This window comes from Mytilus californianus, unplaced genomic scaffold (genome assembly GCF_021869535.1).
Source record: "Mytilus californianus isolate M0D057914Y unplaced genomic scaffold, xbMytCali1.0.p SCAF_1, whole genome shotgun sequence".
Lineage (NCBI taxonomy): Eukaryota > Metazoa > Mollusca > Bivalvia > Mytilida > Mytilidae > Mytilus > Mytilus californianus.
Window position 1 is genome coordinate 96913559 of NW_026262581.1, and position 14699 is coordinate 96928257.

Genomic DNA, 14699 nt, shown 5'->3' on the forward strand with positions numbered 1-14699 from the left:
AATAATATATGGTTATTGGTGGGAATTTTAACCGTTCAATCTATTTAAGGAATGACTGTTATATTTTTTCTGTCTATGAAGAAATAACATCAAAAATGTGGTGCACATTGAATAACCCGTGTAGCGGGTTATTTAAAAGTGTGCACCACATTTTTTAGGTTATTTCGAATCGACAGAAAAAATATTACAGTCATTCCTTATAATTTAATTCTAAATTCCTTTTTTAAGGAGTAAATTTTGTAAAAAATGTTGGTGACGTCACGGTCACATCACAAAATTATGTCTATGAGCTGATAGACAAAACACTTTCAGCCAATCAGAAGACATGTTACATCCAAAATTAAATTATTTAACAATTAATGATATTGTGCTCCTAAAAGGTCTTGTCATGGCAGTTCAGAAATATGGTCTAGGCATGGGGATCTAATTGTTCTTACCTAGTTCTGTGGCATAACCATGAAGACATAGAACACTACATGTTGTATTGTAGCCAATGTATCCTTCTTCACATTGTTCACAACTGGATCCAGTAAAATGAGTAACACAAGTATCACAAGATAAACCAGTGAAACCATGCTCACAGACACACACAGGAGCTATATTTCCTTCCAATAACAAACAGTCTCCTGTAAAATTTAAATAAAATTTCTTATCACATATTTGATAAAAATATTGGCAATTTTGCATATTTCATATCAAGAAACTTGCTAAAAAAGTTATTTAGACAGCAGAAAAATTGTGTAGCAATTTACATTTACAGAAATCCTCCAACAATATTGTTGAATGAATCTTAACAGAACTGTCTTGTTGTTTTTCTCATGTTTAAAAAGTTATTTCACAAGCAACTCAAATAAGTAATAAATACATTCATACAAGCCTTTTTCCATATCTGCCCAGCTATTATTCTCGATTGAAATTTGCCCTCTGGCAAATGTCAATACCGCGGGATAATAACAGGGCAGATATATAAAAAGACATGTATTTATATATTTGTCACATGCAGTTATCACATAGTTAACCCATGACACCATGGTAACAGAAACATCATTTGCCATTCAAAAGGATCTTCAAACAAGGTTTACACTTGTTTCATAATCTTTTAAATGCGAAAGGATTATAAAAGTGTAATGAAATCATAGTCACTGATGTGATCTTAAGATGTTTGTTATCTTTTATCAAATATTCTTACCATTTCCACTACATTTGGGTGAGCCAGGACAAATGAAATCAGAGCAGTCCTCTCCCTCAAATCCTCCATTACAAACACAAACTGAGGCATTGTCTTTTCTTATACACAGACCATAGGTATTACAATCTGGTTCACCTGAAATATTAGAGGTATTACATTATATCCATACCATAAGGCATTGCGTTTCCTGGAAAATAAACCATGGGTAATGCAATCTGGTTCAACCTAAATTTCATATGACTGCCTACCTCCATATTAAATAAATGGTACTTAGCATCCTAATTTTTTACATGTATTCTTAAATCATACTAATGAACTTATAAACTCTGCCAGGAATTATCATGACTGTAATCGATTATAGGTAAAGACATCCTATTTCATATCAAACTTTTATGTTAAAAATCAAAAGCCTATGTAAAATATTGTTTTGTATTTTTCAAATATATTGCGTTACAATTTAGCAGTGCATCGTAAGCCTATTTGGCTGGCTGTAATGTAATATTGTACTAATATGTATTTCTTGTATATATACAGGTTACACTATAATAAACCATTCATTCATTCATTCACTGTATTGACAGTTATTACCAGTAACATTCATTCAATAAGGAATGCCGCAAATGAGAGTAATACATGACAAGAAACCAGTTTACTGTACAACACATGACAAGAAACCAGTTTACTGTTCAGCACATGACAAGAAACCAATTTACTGTACAACACATGACAAGAAACCAGTTTACTGTTCAACACATGACAAGAAACCAGTTTACTGTACAACACATGACAAGAAACCAGTTTACTGTACAGCACATGACAAGAAACCAATTTATTGTACAACACATGACAAGAAACCAGGTTACTGTACAGCACATGACAAGAAACCAGTTTTACTGTACAACACATGACAAGAATCCAGTTTACTGTAGGTACAACACATGGCAAAAAACCAGTTTACTGTACAACACATGACAAGAAACCAATTTATTGTACAACACATGACAAGAAACCAGGTTACTGTACAGCACATGACAAGAAACCAGTTTTACTGTACAACACATGACAAGAATCCAGTTTACTGTAGGTACAACACATGACAAGAAACCAGTTTACTGTACAACACATTAGTTGTGTATTGTAAATCACTAACAAATCCCTTTTATGTATTTTGAGGGTGAGAGATCAACTTAAAGCTGCTGACCAGCTACAGCAGGTGTATACTAGGGATATACAGTGGTATACTAGGGATATACAATGAAAACAATGGAGTCATTTCACCAAATCTACAGTATTTCCTTCAAGGATGTATATAACCATAATTTAGCATTTAAAAGTTTGGTCCTACTTAACAAATACCCAGTTGCAGTTTACACAGTGATCAGCTTTTGATCATTCAGTCTTATTATCTTAATGACCATAGCAAGGATCAAACAAATATTCCTTACAATGAAAGTATATATACCTGGTAGGTGAAACATCTCATCTCTTATATAAGGTTGAGTAACAGAGATCACACACACATGCATACATACCTGGACAATCTGTTATTTCACAGTGATCACCAGTGTAACCTTCTTCACAAATACATGTCTCATTGATACACTGGCCGACATTGGAGCATTCTGTCTGACAACCTGAATCTGAGTAACAAAGGTCACACACACAAGTTGTAGAAAAGGCTGGAGACTCTACTCCATGTACACATGGATATTCACATGCAGGTCCCATCGTGTTGTTACAGTTGACACATTTTGGTGGGAAATAGTTTTCAACATCACATGTACCTGATAATGGAAAAAAATACAAAATAAAATAAAGACACATAATATTATATAATACTTTAAACCAACTTGTTTTTAGACCTTTCTTGCCGGCTTTTTACAATTTATTTTAACATTTCCTACCTATGTTGATGATTTCTTATTGTGTAATATTAGACATGATTTTTATTTGCGTTTATTTAATTACTAGCGAAAAATAAATTGCTTGCGAAAATAAGTTTTTTTATGGTATTAATTCAAAAGAAAAATTTTGTATACAATATATATGTGTATAGAAAGAGATTCTATGACTGCATCAAGTAAGATATGTAAAATATTTCCAAAAGTAGCGGCAGTTATATATTCAAATCTAAATTGTTAAACTTGTTTTAATTACTTGAATCTAACAATTTAGAGAGAAGAAATATATATAAATTTGGAGGAAAAGGAATGGAAGAATGTGTTTTCTAAGATTTTTCGACAACATGTTGGCAATCTCAAAGGGTGACGATACAAAAAAAAAAAAAACTAGTCCGAACAGACCTTTACCATGACATGGTGTATAGGCTGCGATAGTCCTTGTCATCACAAAAATATGTGTCATATGGTATGGAGTAAAACTTTCAACAGATAATAATTGGAGTTAAAAAGCTTCCTTTTTTTATCAAAAGTTACTGGGTACAGACATGTTCCATTATACCTGTTCCAGTTGGGATCATCACACCAATCAGCTGTCTCAAACTTGTCCCCTTTCCACCAGCCAGTTATAATAGTCATAAGTCCAGTCAATAACATTTACATGGCTATACAGAACCAAGGGGATACTTACCAAGTCCATTGCAGTCAGGGTCACCATAGCAGTCAGCTGTTTCACATCCGTCCCCTTTCCACCAGTTATCACAGTCACACGTCTGGTCACTCAGAGTACAGATACCTCGAGATGTACAACTACCCAATTCTGGCTGAGCTGTGTCTCCTGGACAACCTCTGTCAGTACAATCGTCTCCTGTTAAATAACAGATGTATAGTTATTGGCTCAATACAAAATTTGGTATCATAATTCATCAAGGTACAAGTATTTGGATAATTTTCGTATTAACATTTGACAACATGTTTTACAATATTTGACTTAACAGTAATTGAACAATCCCTTTTAAACTGTGAGGTCATATTAAATGTGAATTTTTGTGATTTTTTATATTCCGATGATGTGTATAAAGTGCATTACAGGTCTTCTATATTCTAAAATGTTGGTTCAGCCTTAGGTATCAAGTCTTAAATGATGGGTATGGGTTTTGCTCATTATTGAAGGCCATACAGTGACCTGTAGTTGTTAATTTCTATGTCATTTGGTCTCTTGTGGAGAGTTGTCTCATTGGCAATCATACCACATTTTCTTATTTTTATATTAAATGAAAATGGTGGTCAAGTTTTTATATGTTTAACTTTCAGTAATAGTGGACTACATTTTCAGGATTGGCATATTTTCATCATTTTAATAAAATGACAACTTACCCCACCAGGCTGTTTCACAAACACAGGTTCCATTATCACAGGCACCATGGCTACCACAGAGGACATCACAAGCTACTCCAGAATAGCATGGTTCACACAGACAGGAGTAGTCTGACTGTGGAGTACCATGGATACATGGGGAGGCACACGACACTCCTGTCCATCCATCGTTACAGATACATGTAGGCAGATCTCCATCAGTGTTACAAGTACCATTACCATTACAGTCTGGTTCTCCGGGGCAGTCAGCAACATTACAAGTATCGGCAGACCAGCCTGCATCGCAGCGACATTGTCTGGAAATAGGGTTACAGTTGCCATGACCACTGCATGGCTCATCCACTCCAGGACATGAAGCAGTTCCACATGTGTCACCCCAGTACGCATACTCACAAACACAAGTATCATTGGCACATGTTCCATGACTATTACATACAATGCTACATGAATCACCAGAGTTACAGGGACTAGCACACACACAAATACCACTGTTCATTGGTTCCTGGATACCGTTACAAGCTTCATTACATGACTCACCCATCCAACCTACTTCACAACTTGTACATTTAGGTCTAGTTAGAGAAGTGTTACATACACCTCGATAGTTACAGTCATCAGGACAGTTTGATTGTTCACATCCATCACCTTTCCATCCCTCGTAACATGAACAACTTCCATCAGCAGCATTACACTGACCATTACCACTACAATCTTCATCCCATCCTGGACAACCTGGTAATTCACAGAAGTCTCCCCTTCCTCCATTAAATCCACAGTCACACACATCATTGGTACAGTTCCCAGTGCCAGAGCAAAGTTCTGTGCAATAGAAGTCATTGTAACATGGATCACAGTCACATGATTCTCCATTGTATACACCATGCTCACATTTGTATTGACAAGCGGCACCAAAGTAAGTATCATTACAGACACATACAGGTTCTCCCTCAACAACATCACAGCTTCCAGCACCATTACAGTCTTGTGGACAATAGTGAAGATGGCATCCAATTCCCTGCCATCCACTGTTACACAAGCAATCTCCACTTATACATGCACCATTACCAGAGCAGTCTACATCATAGCCGGGGCAACCTTTTATTTGACAGAAATCACCACGGTAACCATCAAATCCACAGTCACAGGTACCATTGACACATGTACCTTGGTCAGAACACAATGCATCACATTCCACACCATAGTAACAAGGATCACAGGAACATGTCCATACACCATCAAGGGATCGTATTGCAACTCCATATATACACTTGTATTCACAGCTATCTCCCATGTAAGGGTACTCACAATCAAAACATCTTGGGTCACCGCCCTCTGGTGGTTCCATACATGTGGCATTAACTCCATTACAATCTGGACTTCCTTCACAATCAGGAGTATCACAGGCAACTCCCAACCAGAATGGGTCACAATCACATTCTCCTGAAGCTTGGTTACATGTACCATGACCTTGGCATGGGTTTGGCCAGCCTGGACAACTAGGTTGGTCACATTTTTCTCCATCCCATTTTCCATAGTAATCACACTCACACTCGCCTGCATCGTCACATATCCCATGATTTGAGCATTCTAAGTGACAGTGTACTCCAGTGACACAGGTCTTGTCACACACACAGCTGTCACCACTACCAGTCCCATTGTAACAGGCCTTTTCACAATAGTCTCCAAACCAGTCTGCTGTACAATTACAAACGCCACCAGCAGTACAGTTTCCTTGGCCTGGTCCTAAAAATAGATTCATCTTTTGCAATTTAAAATCTTATTTAAATTAACATACATTACTTTGGTTCAAAATACAGCTGTGTTTGGGATATCAAAAGTTTTTTGCTGGCAAATTGATTGGTAACTTTAGGTAATATTGGCACTGTTGTGAAACACTAATAAAATTTGATATAGACTTATTTTGAAATGAATATTGCTAACTGTAACAAAGTGTAAAATATTTAGAGAACAATATTAAATTAAGTTAGAGAACGGAAACTAAAAAATTAGCATTTTTTTTCCATTTATAAAGGGGCACAACTCGAGAATGGTTAAAGTGACCCCACCAAAATTCAAACTTGATCTTTATTTTGTGGTAATAAGCACTGTGTATATCTTTCATAAAATTTGGTTGAGGCAAACTTAAGTTAGAGAACGGAAACTAAAAATTTAGTTGAGGCAAACTTAAGTTAGAGAATGGAACTAAAAAATTTGCAATTTTTCCATTTATGAAGAAGCTTAACTCTAGAACGGTTAAAGTGACACTACCAAAATTCAATCTTGATCTGTATTTTGTGGTAATAAGCATTGTGTATAAGTTTCATAATATTTGGTTGAGGCAAACTTAAGTTAGAGAATGGAAACTAAAAATTAAGCATTTTTTTCCATTTATAAAGGGGCACAACTCGAGAATGGTTAAAGTGACCCCACCAAAATTCAAACTTGATCTTTATTTTGTGGTAATAAGCATTATGTATAAGTTTCATAACATTTGGTTGAGGCAAACTTAAGTTAGAGAACAGAAACTAAAAATTTTGTAATTTTTCCATTTATAAAGGGGAATAACTCTAGAACGATTAGAGTGATGCTACCAAAATTCAAACTTGATCTGTATTTGGTGGTAATAAGCATTGTGTATAAGTTTCATAACATTTGGTTGAGGCAATCTTAAGTTAGAGAATGGAAACTAAAAATTTTGCAATTTTTCCATTTATAAAGAGGCATAACTCTAGAACGGTTAAAGTGACACCACCAACATTCAAACTTGATCTGTGTTTTGTTGTAATTAGCATTGTGTATAAGTTTCATAACATTTGGTTGAGGCAAACTCAAGTTAGAGAACGGAAAACAATTTTGGGACTTACAGACAAGGGTAAAACTTTAAATAATGCCCCCTTCGCTACGGCAGGGGCATAAAAAGTTTATATTATTGACTTTACTTAGTTTTTTTCTAACATTGTGAGTGCAGATCATTATATTTCAGAACTTTTTTTACACTATCCTTGTTAATGTTTTTCTTTGAAAACATCAATGAAAAATCTCAGATAGTTCCTTTGCATGAGATATCTCCCTTTTACATTGACAATTGTGTATACAAATTATTTCATTGTGCAACTATTTACAAGCTGAAATATATGCCATATCTACCACATGTAAGAACAACTGCATACGGCCTACAATCTTTAAGGTATGAAGGTGCTAAGCTTTGGAATGAGCTGCCAGATGTGCTACGTAAGCAATCATCTTTAAATCAATTCAAGAACATGATAAATTCTTGGTGTGGCAGCTCATGCCAATGTTTTGCCTGCAAAACCAGTTAACTTCTGTTCATTGTTTTTGGTTTAATGCTTTATTTTCAGCATGGCAATTTTATTTTATTATCTTTACTTATAGTGCTTCTGCTGCTTTTTGCTAATTTTAGTAACTAACTAATCTATATGTGCTTTTAATGTGCAAACCATTTTATTTTTGCTTTTGTGCTTTTATCTCACAAGTGCATGTTTCAGTGTGTGTTTAACTTGTAAGATGCTTTTAAGAACTTTTGTGCTGCGTGTTTATATACTGATATGAACTCTTGCTTTACATGTTTAACTTATGTGTGCATGACTTGATATGTATGTTTTGTTTTATTTGTTGCTCTGTCGGTTTTAAAAGCTCTTCAGAGCTTATGTTTATACTTGTATTTGCACATACCGACTCTAAATAAAGCTTTATGTCTTATGTCTTATGTCTTATGTCTATGAGGTTACTGATCAAAAGAAAATAGAACATGACACACACTTTATAAATATGGTGAACCCAAAGGTTTAGATGGAATTGAACTCTTTATGTCATTAAAAAACAGAACTTTTCAATGGAAATTCTAGAAATCCAAATAAATCCTAATACACTATTTGTGTAATTTTCTCGATGGTGGATTTTGATACAATTCTTATCAACAAGCATACAGACAATGTTACACTAACCACTACATTCAGGTGTTCCAGGACAGGTGGGTGTGGCACAGTCATCCCCTCTCCATCCTGGGTAACATGTACAAACACCCAGGGCACTGTTACAACTTCCCTGTTGGTTACATGCTCCATCCTCCCCAGGACATCCAGTTTCCTCACATAGCTCACCCACCCAGCTGTTTCCTATAAAATAAATAGTAATGCCTATATGTTAAGGTAACAATCTTCTGAATCTAAAATATTTCTAAAAGACATACAAATAGTCTTTTTAAACAAGTTGGTTATATGATTCATTCTAAACAAACCAATTAATTCAAGTTAACCAAAAAATATTTTTGTCATATTTCATAAAAATATTATATTTTCAAATGTCAAATGAAGAACAGAGCACAGCTGTCCTTGTCCATCCTGGCATACATTTCCTTGGAGCATGTCAACTTTTTCATAAATTAGCTGAAGAACAGAACCTACTTTGCTGGACATTTATTCCTTGATAAGATTTGTCGATATATTCCATTTTTAATGTCCAACCAAAGCTTGTCAATTTATTTGCATTAAGTTTTTAATCAGCTGATAATATCAATTAAATTTATTAAAGTAGCTAAGAAAAGAAGGCATACATAAGGTTGTTTGCACTGTCACAAATATATCTAGTTTTCAAGTTTCAAATGCATCACACAGATAAGGACTAAATGTACTGTCATTGAACTTCTCACCATATTTAAGAAATATTCTATAGAAACGTCTGAGTGATTGCCAGTTTTTGAACGAATTTAGGCATATGGCTAACTCCTACAAATCAATCAAATTAAAATGGGATAAAATAAATGAAAATGATTGTTTACCTGGTTCCGTTGTAAAACAGTCACATGTTGCATTAACACATATTCCATTTCCAGAACATTCCAGTTCACAACCTGCTCCAGTATAACAATCAAAACAGTTACAAAAGCTGTTGTCAGCATTCACCCAGCCATTCTCACAGGGTTTACTACAGTCTTCTGTGTACCAGCCCTACAAAATAAAAACATTCATCTTAGTGTTTCATATCTAATTTTGGTAATTCAATATAAAAATAAGGAGATGTGGTATGATTGCCAATGAGACAACTATCCACCAAAGTTCACTGTAAATTATTTCCACTATTAAATAGAGTATATATATATAATACATCTACTAAAGAGATGTTACTGGCAAATGTAAAAAAATAGATAAAAACTTTTGGAATTAATATTATTCTGCTTTTCTGGATTTAAAAAAAGTCTTAATATTAGAATTTTATGAATTAAAAAAAAAAATTGATGATGAACGATTGAAATAAATTCATAAAACACATTTAAAGCTAACAAGTTGCTATTGTTGGCATTTGTTTTTGTATAGACCAATGGAAGTAGGTTCTTAATACTAAGCATTGAAAACTTAATCACTTTGATAGGCCACTAGTCTAAATACCACGTTAAGATAATCAGTAAGATAAATTCGTTATACAGTGTGCTAGTGACCTAATACGATATATATGGGGTCAGTTAATTCCAGTGACCTAATAGGATATATATGGGGTCAGTAAATTCCCATATGGAATTTACTGACCCCATATATATCGTATTAGGTCACTAGCACACTATGTAACTAATAATATTTAGTTTACTAAATACAAAATATAAAAAAATCCTTCATATCTTTGTACACTGATTCATGCAATTATAATATACCTTTTTATATTAATTAACCAAAATTATACCAAGGCAAAGAGATACATGTGAAGTGAACAAAAGATATCATCTGGAAACTATTTTTGAACAGAATGGAAAGATAAAAAGACAATGATATTCTAAAAAATATTTTAGGGAGCATAAAATTTTACAAATTCCTGGAATACACAATATTGGACTTTACCTCAAGGCATGCACATTCAGGTAGAACCCTATCTGTGCCATTACAGAAACCATTGCCTTCACAGCCACCAGGACAGTCAGGAATGTCACAGGCATCTCCAGTCCAACCTGTAGCATACAAAATAGATAAGTTAGATCTCTAGATCAGGGGTTGCGGCCAAATCTTTCTATGTGAAAAACTGTTTGATAAATTAGACCAAAATTGACTTTATAAAATTAATCATGCATATTTAAGGGTTCGTAACATCGTAATTTTTAATGTGATATGCCAAAAAGAAGTTATCTTGTATTCATAGTATTAATACAACTACTGAAAATTCAGAAATTATTGCGATGTTTTATTATTGCAAAAAAAGCGACAGGGTTATAATCGCAATAATTTAAACTCGCATTTTGAAATTTTTTATATGAATTAATCTGGATTATTCTCAAAATCGCAAAAATTAAAATCGCGTTTTAGTCTAAAATGACAAAATCGCAATAATAAATGCATGCAATAATTTCTGAATTTACAGTATTTCTATGTAAAATTTGAAGTATTTAGCAAGATTGTAAAAAATATCAAAATTTTAGGGCCAATTTTAATCCTTTGTGAATGTTCTCCTTTATTGAATGCTATTGTATTAGTACATGTACATGTTTTTATAAGTCAACATTTTATATACCAAGATACCAACATTTTTGATACATTGATCAGATCTATATCATATTTTTTTTATGTATACCATAAAGAATTCCTATTTGTTCTTTTGAAACTTTAAGAAATTTTATCATTGTTTTGTAATCATAGTTATGATAGCAATTCATTTTTCCTTCCTTATTCCAATAATAATACAATATTTCAATAGTATTTACCAGGTACACAGGTACACAGATGATTTGCTGTGTTACATTTTCCATGCAGTGTACAATCTTCAGTCTCACCAGGACATCCAGGAACTTCACATTTGGTACCACGCCATCCCACATCACAATCACAGGAATTAGTTGTACCGTTACATTTTCCATTATCATTACATTCACTGTTGCACCCTAATCCAGCATAGCAAGGCTCACAACTACAGAATCCACTGTTGGCAGGTACCTGTGTTCCTTGTACACATGGGTCTGCACAGGCAGCTCCCATCCAACCAGATATACAATCCAGACAGATAGGAGGGTCATGTGTAGAGTTACACGTTCCTCTTTCGTTACAATCAGGATTTCCTGGACAGTCAGCATACTCACATCCATCACCTCCCCAGCCGGGGAAACAAGAACATACATGTGATATTGTATTACAGATGCCACGCCCTGTACAGTCTTTACCAATCCCAGGACATCCTGGGACATCACAGAGGTCACCTCGCCAACCAACATCACATTCACATTTATTGTTAACTATAGTGCCATGATCAGAACACTCGGAGTCACAGTTGACACCTGCCCATCCAGTATTACAGGTACAGTTGTCACTATACTGAGGGGAGACAAATCCATTGACACATGGTTCCTCACAAGAATGACCAAACCATTTCTCATCACATCTGAAATGAAATACACACTTTTATTAAAATGAATGTACCGTATATACAATTTTTTCTCCCTTTTTTAAATTCATCTTTTAATTGTAATTATGGAATCTAATTAAATAACCAGTCTACAAATTAAAAATTTTTGTAAAAACATGTCAGCTGTATGTGTAAATCTGAACAAATATCCTAACAGATTTCCTGCAGTATTACACTTCATTATACATCATTCATGATTAAAGAATTCATTTTTTCACTTTCACTATATAGAATTCTGAGTTACTGGTAATCATTTCAATTTCCAACCTTAATTTTTTGAATAGGAACAGCTAACCCTAAGTTAATCCACCTGAGTGTGGTTCCCTTTGCTCAAGCTTTTTTAGTGTATTGATTTCTGTTTTGCCTTTTTCCTTTTGTCCATTGTATCATTTTTTCCTATTTGACTAATGATTTTTCATCTTATTTTTTAACATAAACAACAATACATACTTGCAATCAGGTGGATCTTCACTATCATCACATAAACCATGGTCATTACAGTCAGGGGTACCAGCACAGTCAGCATACTCACATCCAATACCAGTCCATCCTGGTCTACATGTACATGTATGTGTGGCACTTTCACATCCACCTTAAAGTAAATCACTTGCTTATAATGATAGAAATCAAAGCCAATTTATGTCTTGTATTCCAAAAAAAAAACTTTTTCTTCCCAGCAGCATATTTGGATAAAGTAAATTGACTTTATCTATTTGAGAGTGTACCTTCATAGTAAAAACTTGAAAGAAATTAAAATAAGTCAGGAATATAATCAATAAAGATGACAAGTAAAATATTGGTTTTTTTTCAGATATGAAAATATATTCTTCTTAATACAAAATTCATAAATCATTATATTGAATTCCTTTGAAGAATAACTTCATTTATCAATTGCAATTTTCTGACATGGGTGTCTATTTGGCTGTGCAGAATGTATAAAAATGCAGCCACTTCTAGGTGAAATGAAGAATTTAGATCTGATAATATCATGCACTTTGTGTTAAAGAACCCTTGCAACAACTCTTTACGAGTCCAAAGGTTACCTGTAGCAAGGGAAAATTTTGCCTTTTTCAAATGTACCCTCATTTTCTAGTCACAGTCTAAGTTTCTAACCCCTCAATCTGGTTGACACACTATGAATAGACTGCATACATACCTGCCAACTTTTGGAAATTCCCATGGGGGTTTTAGTGTGTGACATTATTTTCAAAGTTTACAATTTGTCGAGGTGTTTTTGTGTGCACTGTTTTGGTGTCATATCTGTTTATTTTCTTACGGTACACCTTTGATGAGCTAATAAGCCCTTTTCTTCTTTACATTTCAAAGATTCTTGTACATGTGTACTTATATTATTGTGTATAAAAGATAGTACATGTAGCTATAGCTCAGCAGGAATACCAGTTTAAATATATGGACAAAGAAGCATAGGTACTGGGGCCTAAATCCTGAAAGTTGGCAGGTCTGTACATATTAAATTTATTGTGTATTTGTATTTGTTCTGAATATGTATGACATATTTGCTACATATTAAGCAAACCTCAATCAATCAGTAATTAGAGACATCAATAAATCTCAATGTATCTTACCTCTATCTGAGCAGTCCAATTTAAATAATCCAGGACATCCAGGAATGTCACATAAATCTCCTTTCCATCCGGTGACATAATCACATTCACACTCTCCATTTACAATTTTACCATTCTCAGAACATTCTGAGTCACATCCGACTCCAGCAAAACCAGGATCACATTGACAGTTTCCAGAGTTGATAGGTGTCTCTGTACCATTAACACAAGGATCATTACAAGCTGGTCCCATCCAGTCTCCGGTACAATTCTGACATTCTGGAGGATCAAAATTCCATTCATCACAAATACCACGGTCATTGCAGTCTGGTGTTCCAGGACAGTCAGCAATATGACAAGCAGCACCAATCCATCCTCTAAAACATTTACATTCACGATCTTCACTGTTACAGTCACCATGTCCGCTACACTCAACATCAGTAGAAGGATGTCTGGGACATCCTGGTACTTCACAATATTTTCCACTCCAGCCAACCAATGGATCACAGTAACAGCTTCCATCATTAGCACACACACCATTCCCTGAACATTCTATGTCACAACCAGTACCATGGTAACATATCTTTTCACAGATACAAATATTTTGATCATCAGGTAAGCCATATACACATGGATCCCCACAGGCTGATCCTGCCCATTCATCATCACAGTTCGAACATTGAGGTGGGTCAAAGGTTGTATTACAGTATCCATGACTATTACAGTTAGGATCACCAGGACAATCGGGAGATCCACAATCAGGGCCTAAAATTCATGAGGTTACATTACTTACTAAAAAAAGTAATGATTAAGTTCAATAAGCATGTTTGAAAAACAGCTGTGTGATAAACATTTATTACAAATAACCTATTACCAAAAGTCCAATTTTTGTACCATTCTTAGCACATAAGTCTAGAACCACGAAAAAATGAAAGTTTTCACAACTTAAGGAATCCTCAGACACCCAATCTCAATCATTTGTTTAAGAAACCACTCAAAAGCATAGTTCAGTTGGAGTATTACTTGTTTGTAAAGGGTCAAGTCATTGGCAATTATACCACATCTTCTTATTTCATATTCAAAAAAGTTTGAAAGAAATATGACTAAACTTTCTTGAATTACTGAGCATGACATGAAGGACAGTACAATGTACATCGGTACACATGTATACCATAATACACATACAATAGCAAATTTTACTATTTGTTTAAGTATAACTGTGTACAAAAATGTAGATAGTGAAGTTTCTTTTTTGTTTACTTGCTTACAAAA

At 34.4% G+C, this 14699-nt stretch overlaps 1 protein-coding gene across 1 annotated transcript in view; it reads right to left on the bottom strand.

The window, feature by feature from the left end:
• The window catches only part of LOC127738417 (uncharacterized), a 175977-nt gene that overhangs the window by 29528 nt on the left and 131750 nt on the right, over positions 1-14699 (bottom strand). The window contains exons 91-101 of the mRNA XM_052249661.1: positions 13449-14192; positions 12313-12454; positions 11168-11838; positions 10314-10420; positions 9263-9431; positions 8430-8600; positions 4465-6207; positions 3779-3955; positions 2722-2973; positions 1190-1324; positions 438-626 (exon numbers count right to left, since the gene is read on the bottom strand). Of these exons, the coding sequence (XP_052105621.1) occupies positions 438-626; positions 1190-1324; positions 2722-2973; positions 3779-3955; positions 4465-6207; positions 8430-8600; positions 9263-9431; positions 10314-10420; positions 11168-11838; positions 12313-12454; positions 13449-14192 (4500 nt within the window). The remainder of the gene's footprint in view (positions 1-437; positions 627-1189; positions 1325-2721; positions 2974-3778; positions 3956-4464; positions 6208-8429; positions 8601-9262; positions 9432-10313; positions 10421-11167; positions 11839-12312; positions 12455-13448; positions 14193-14699) is intronic.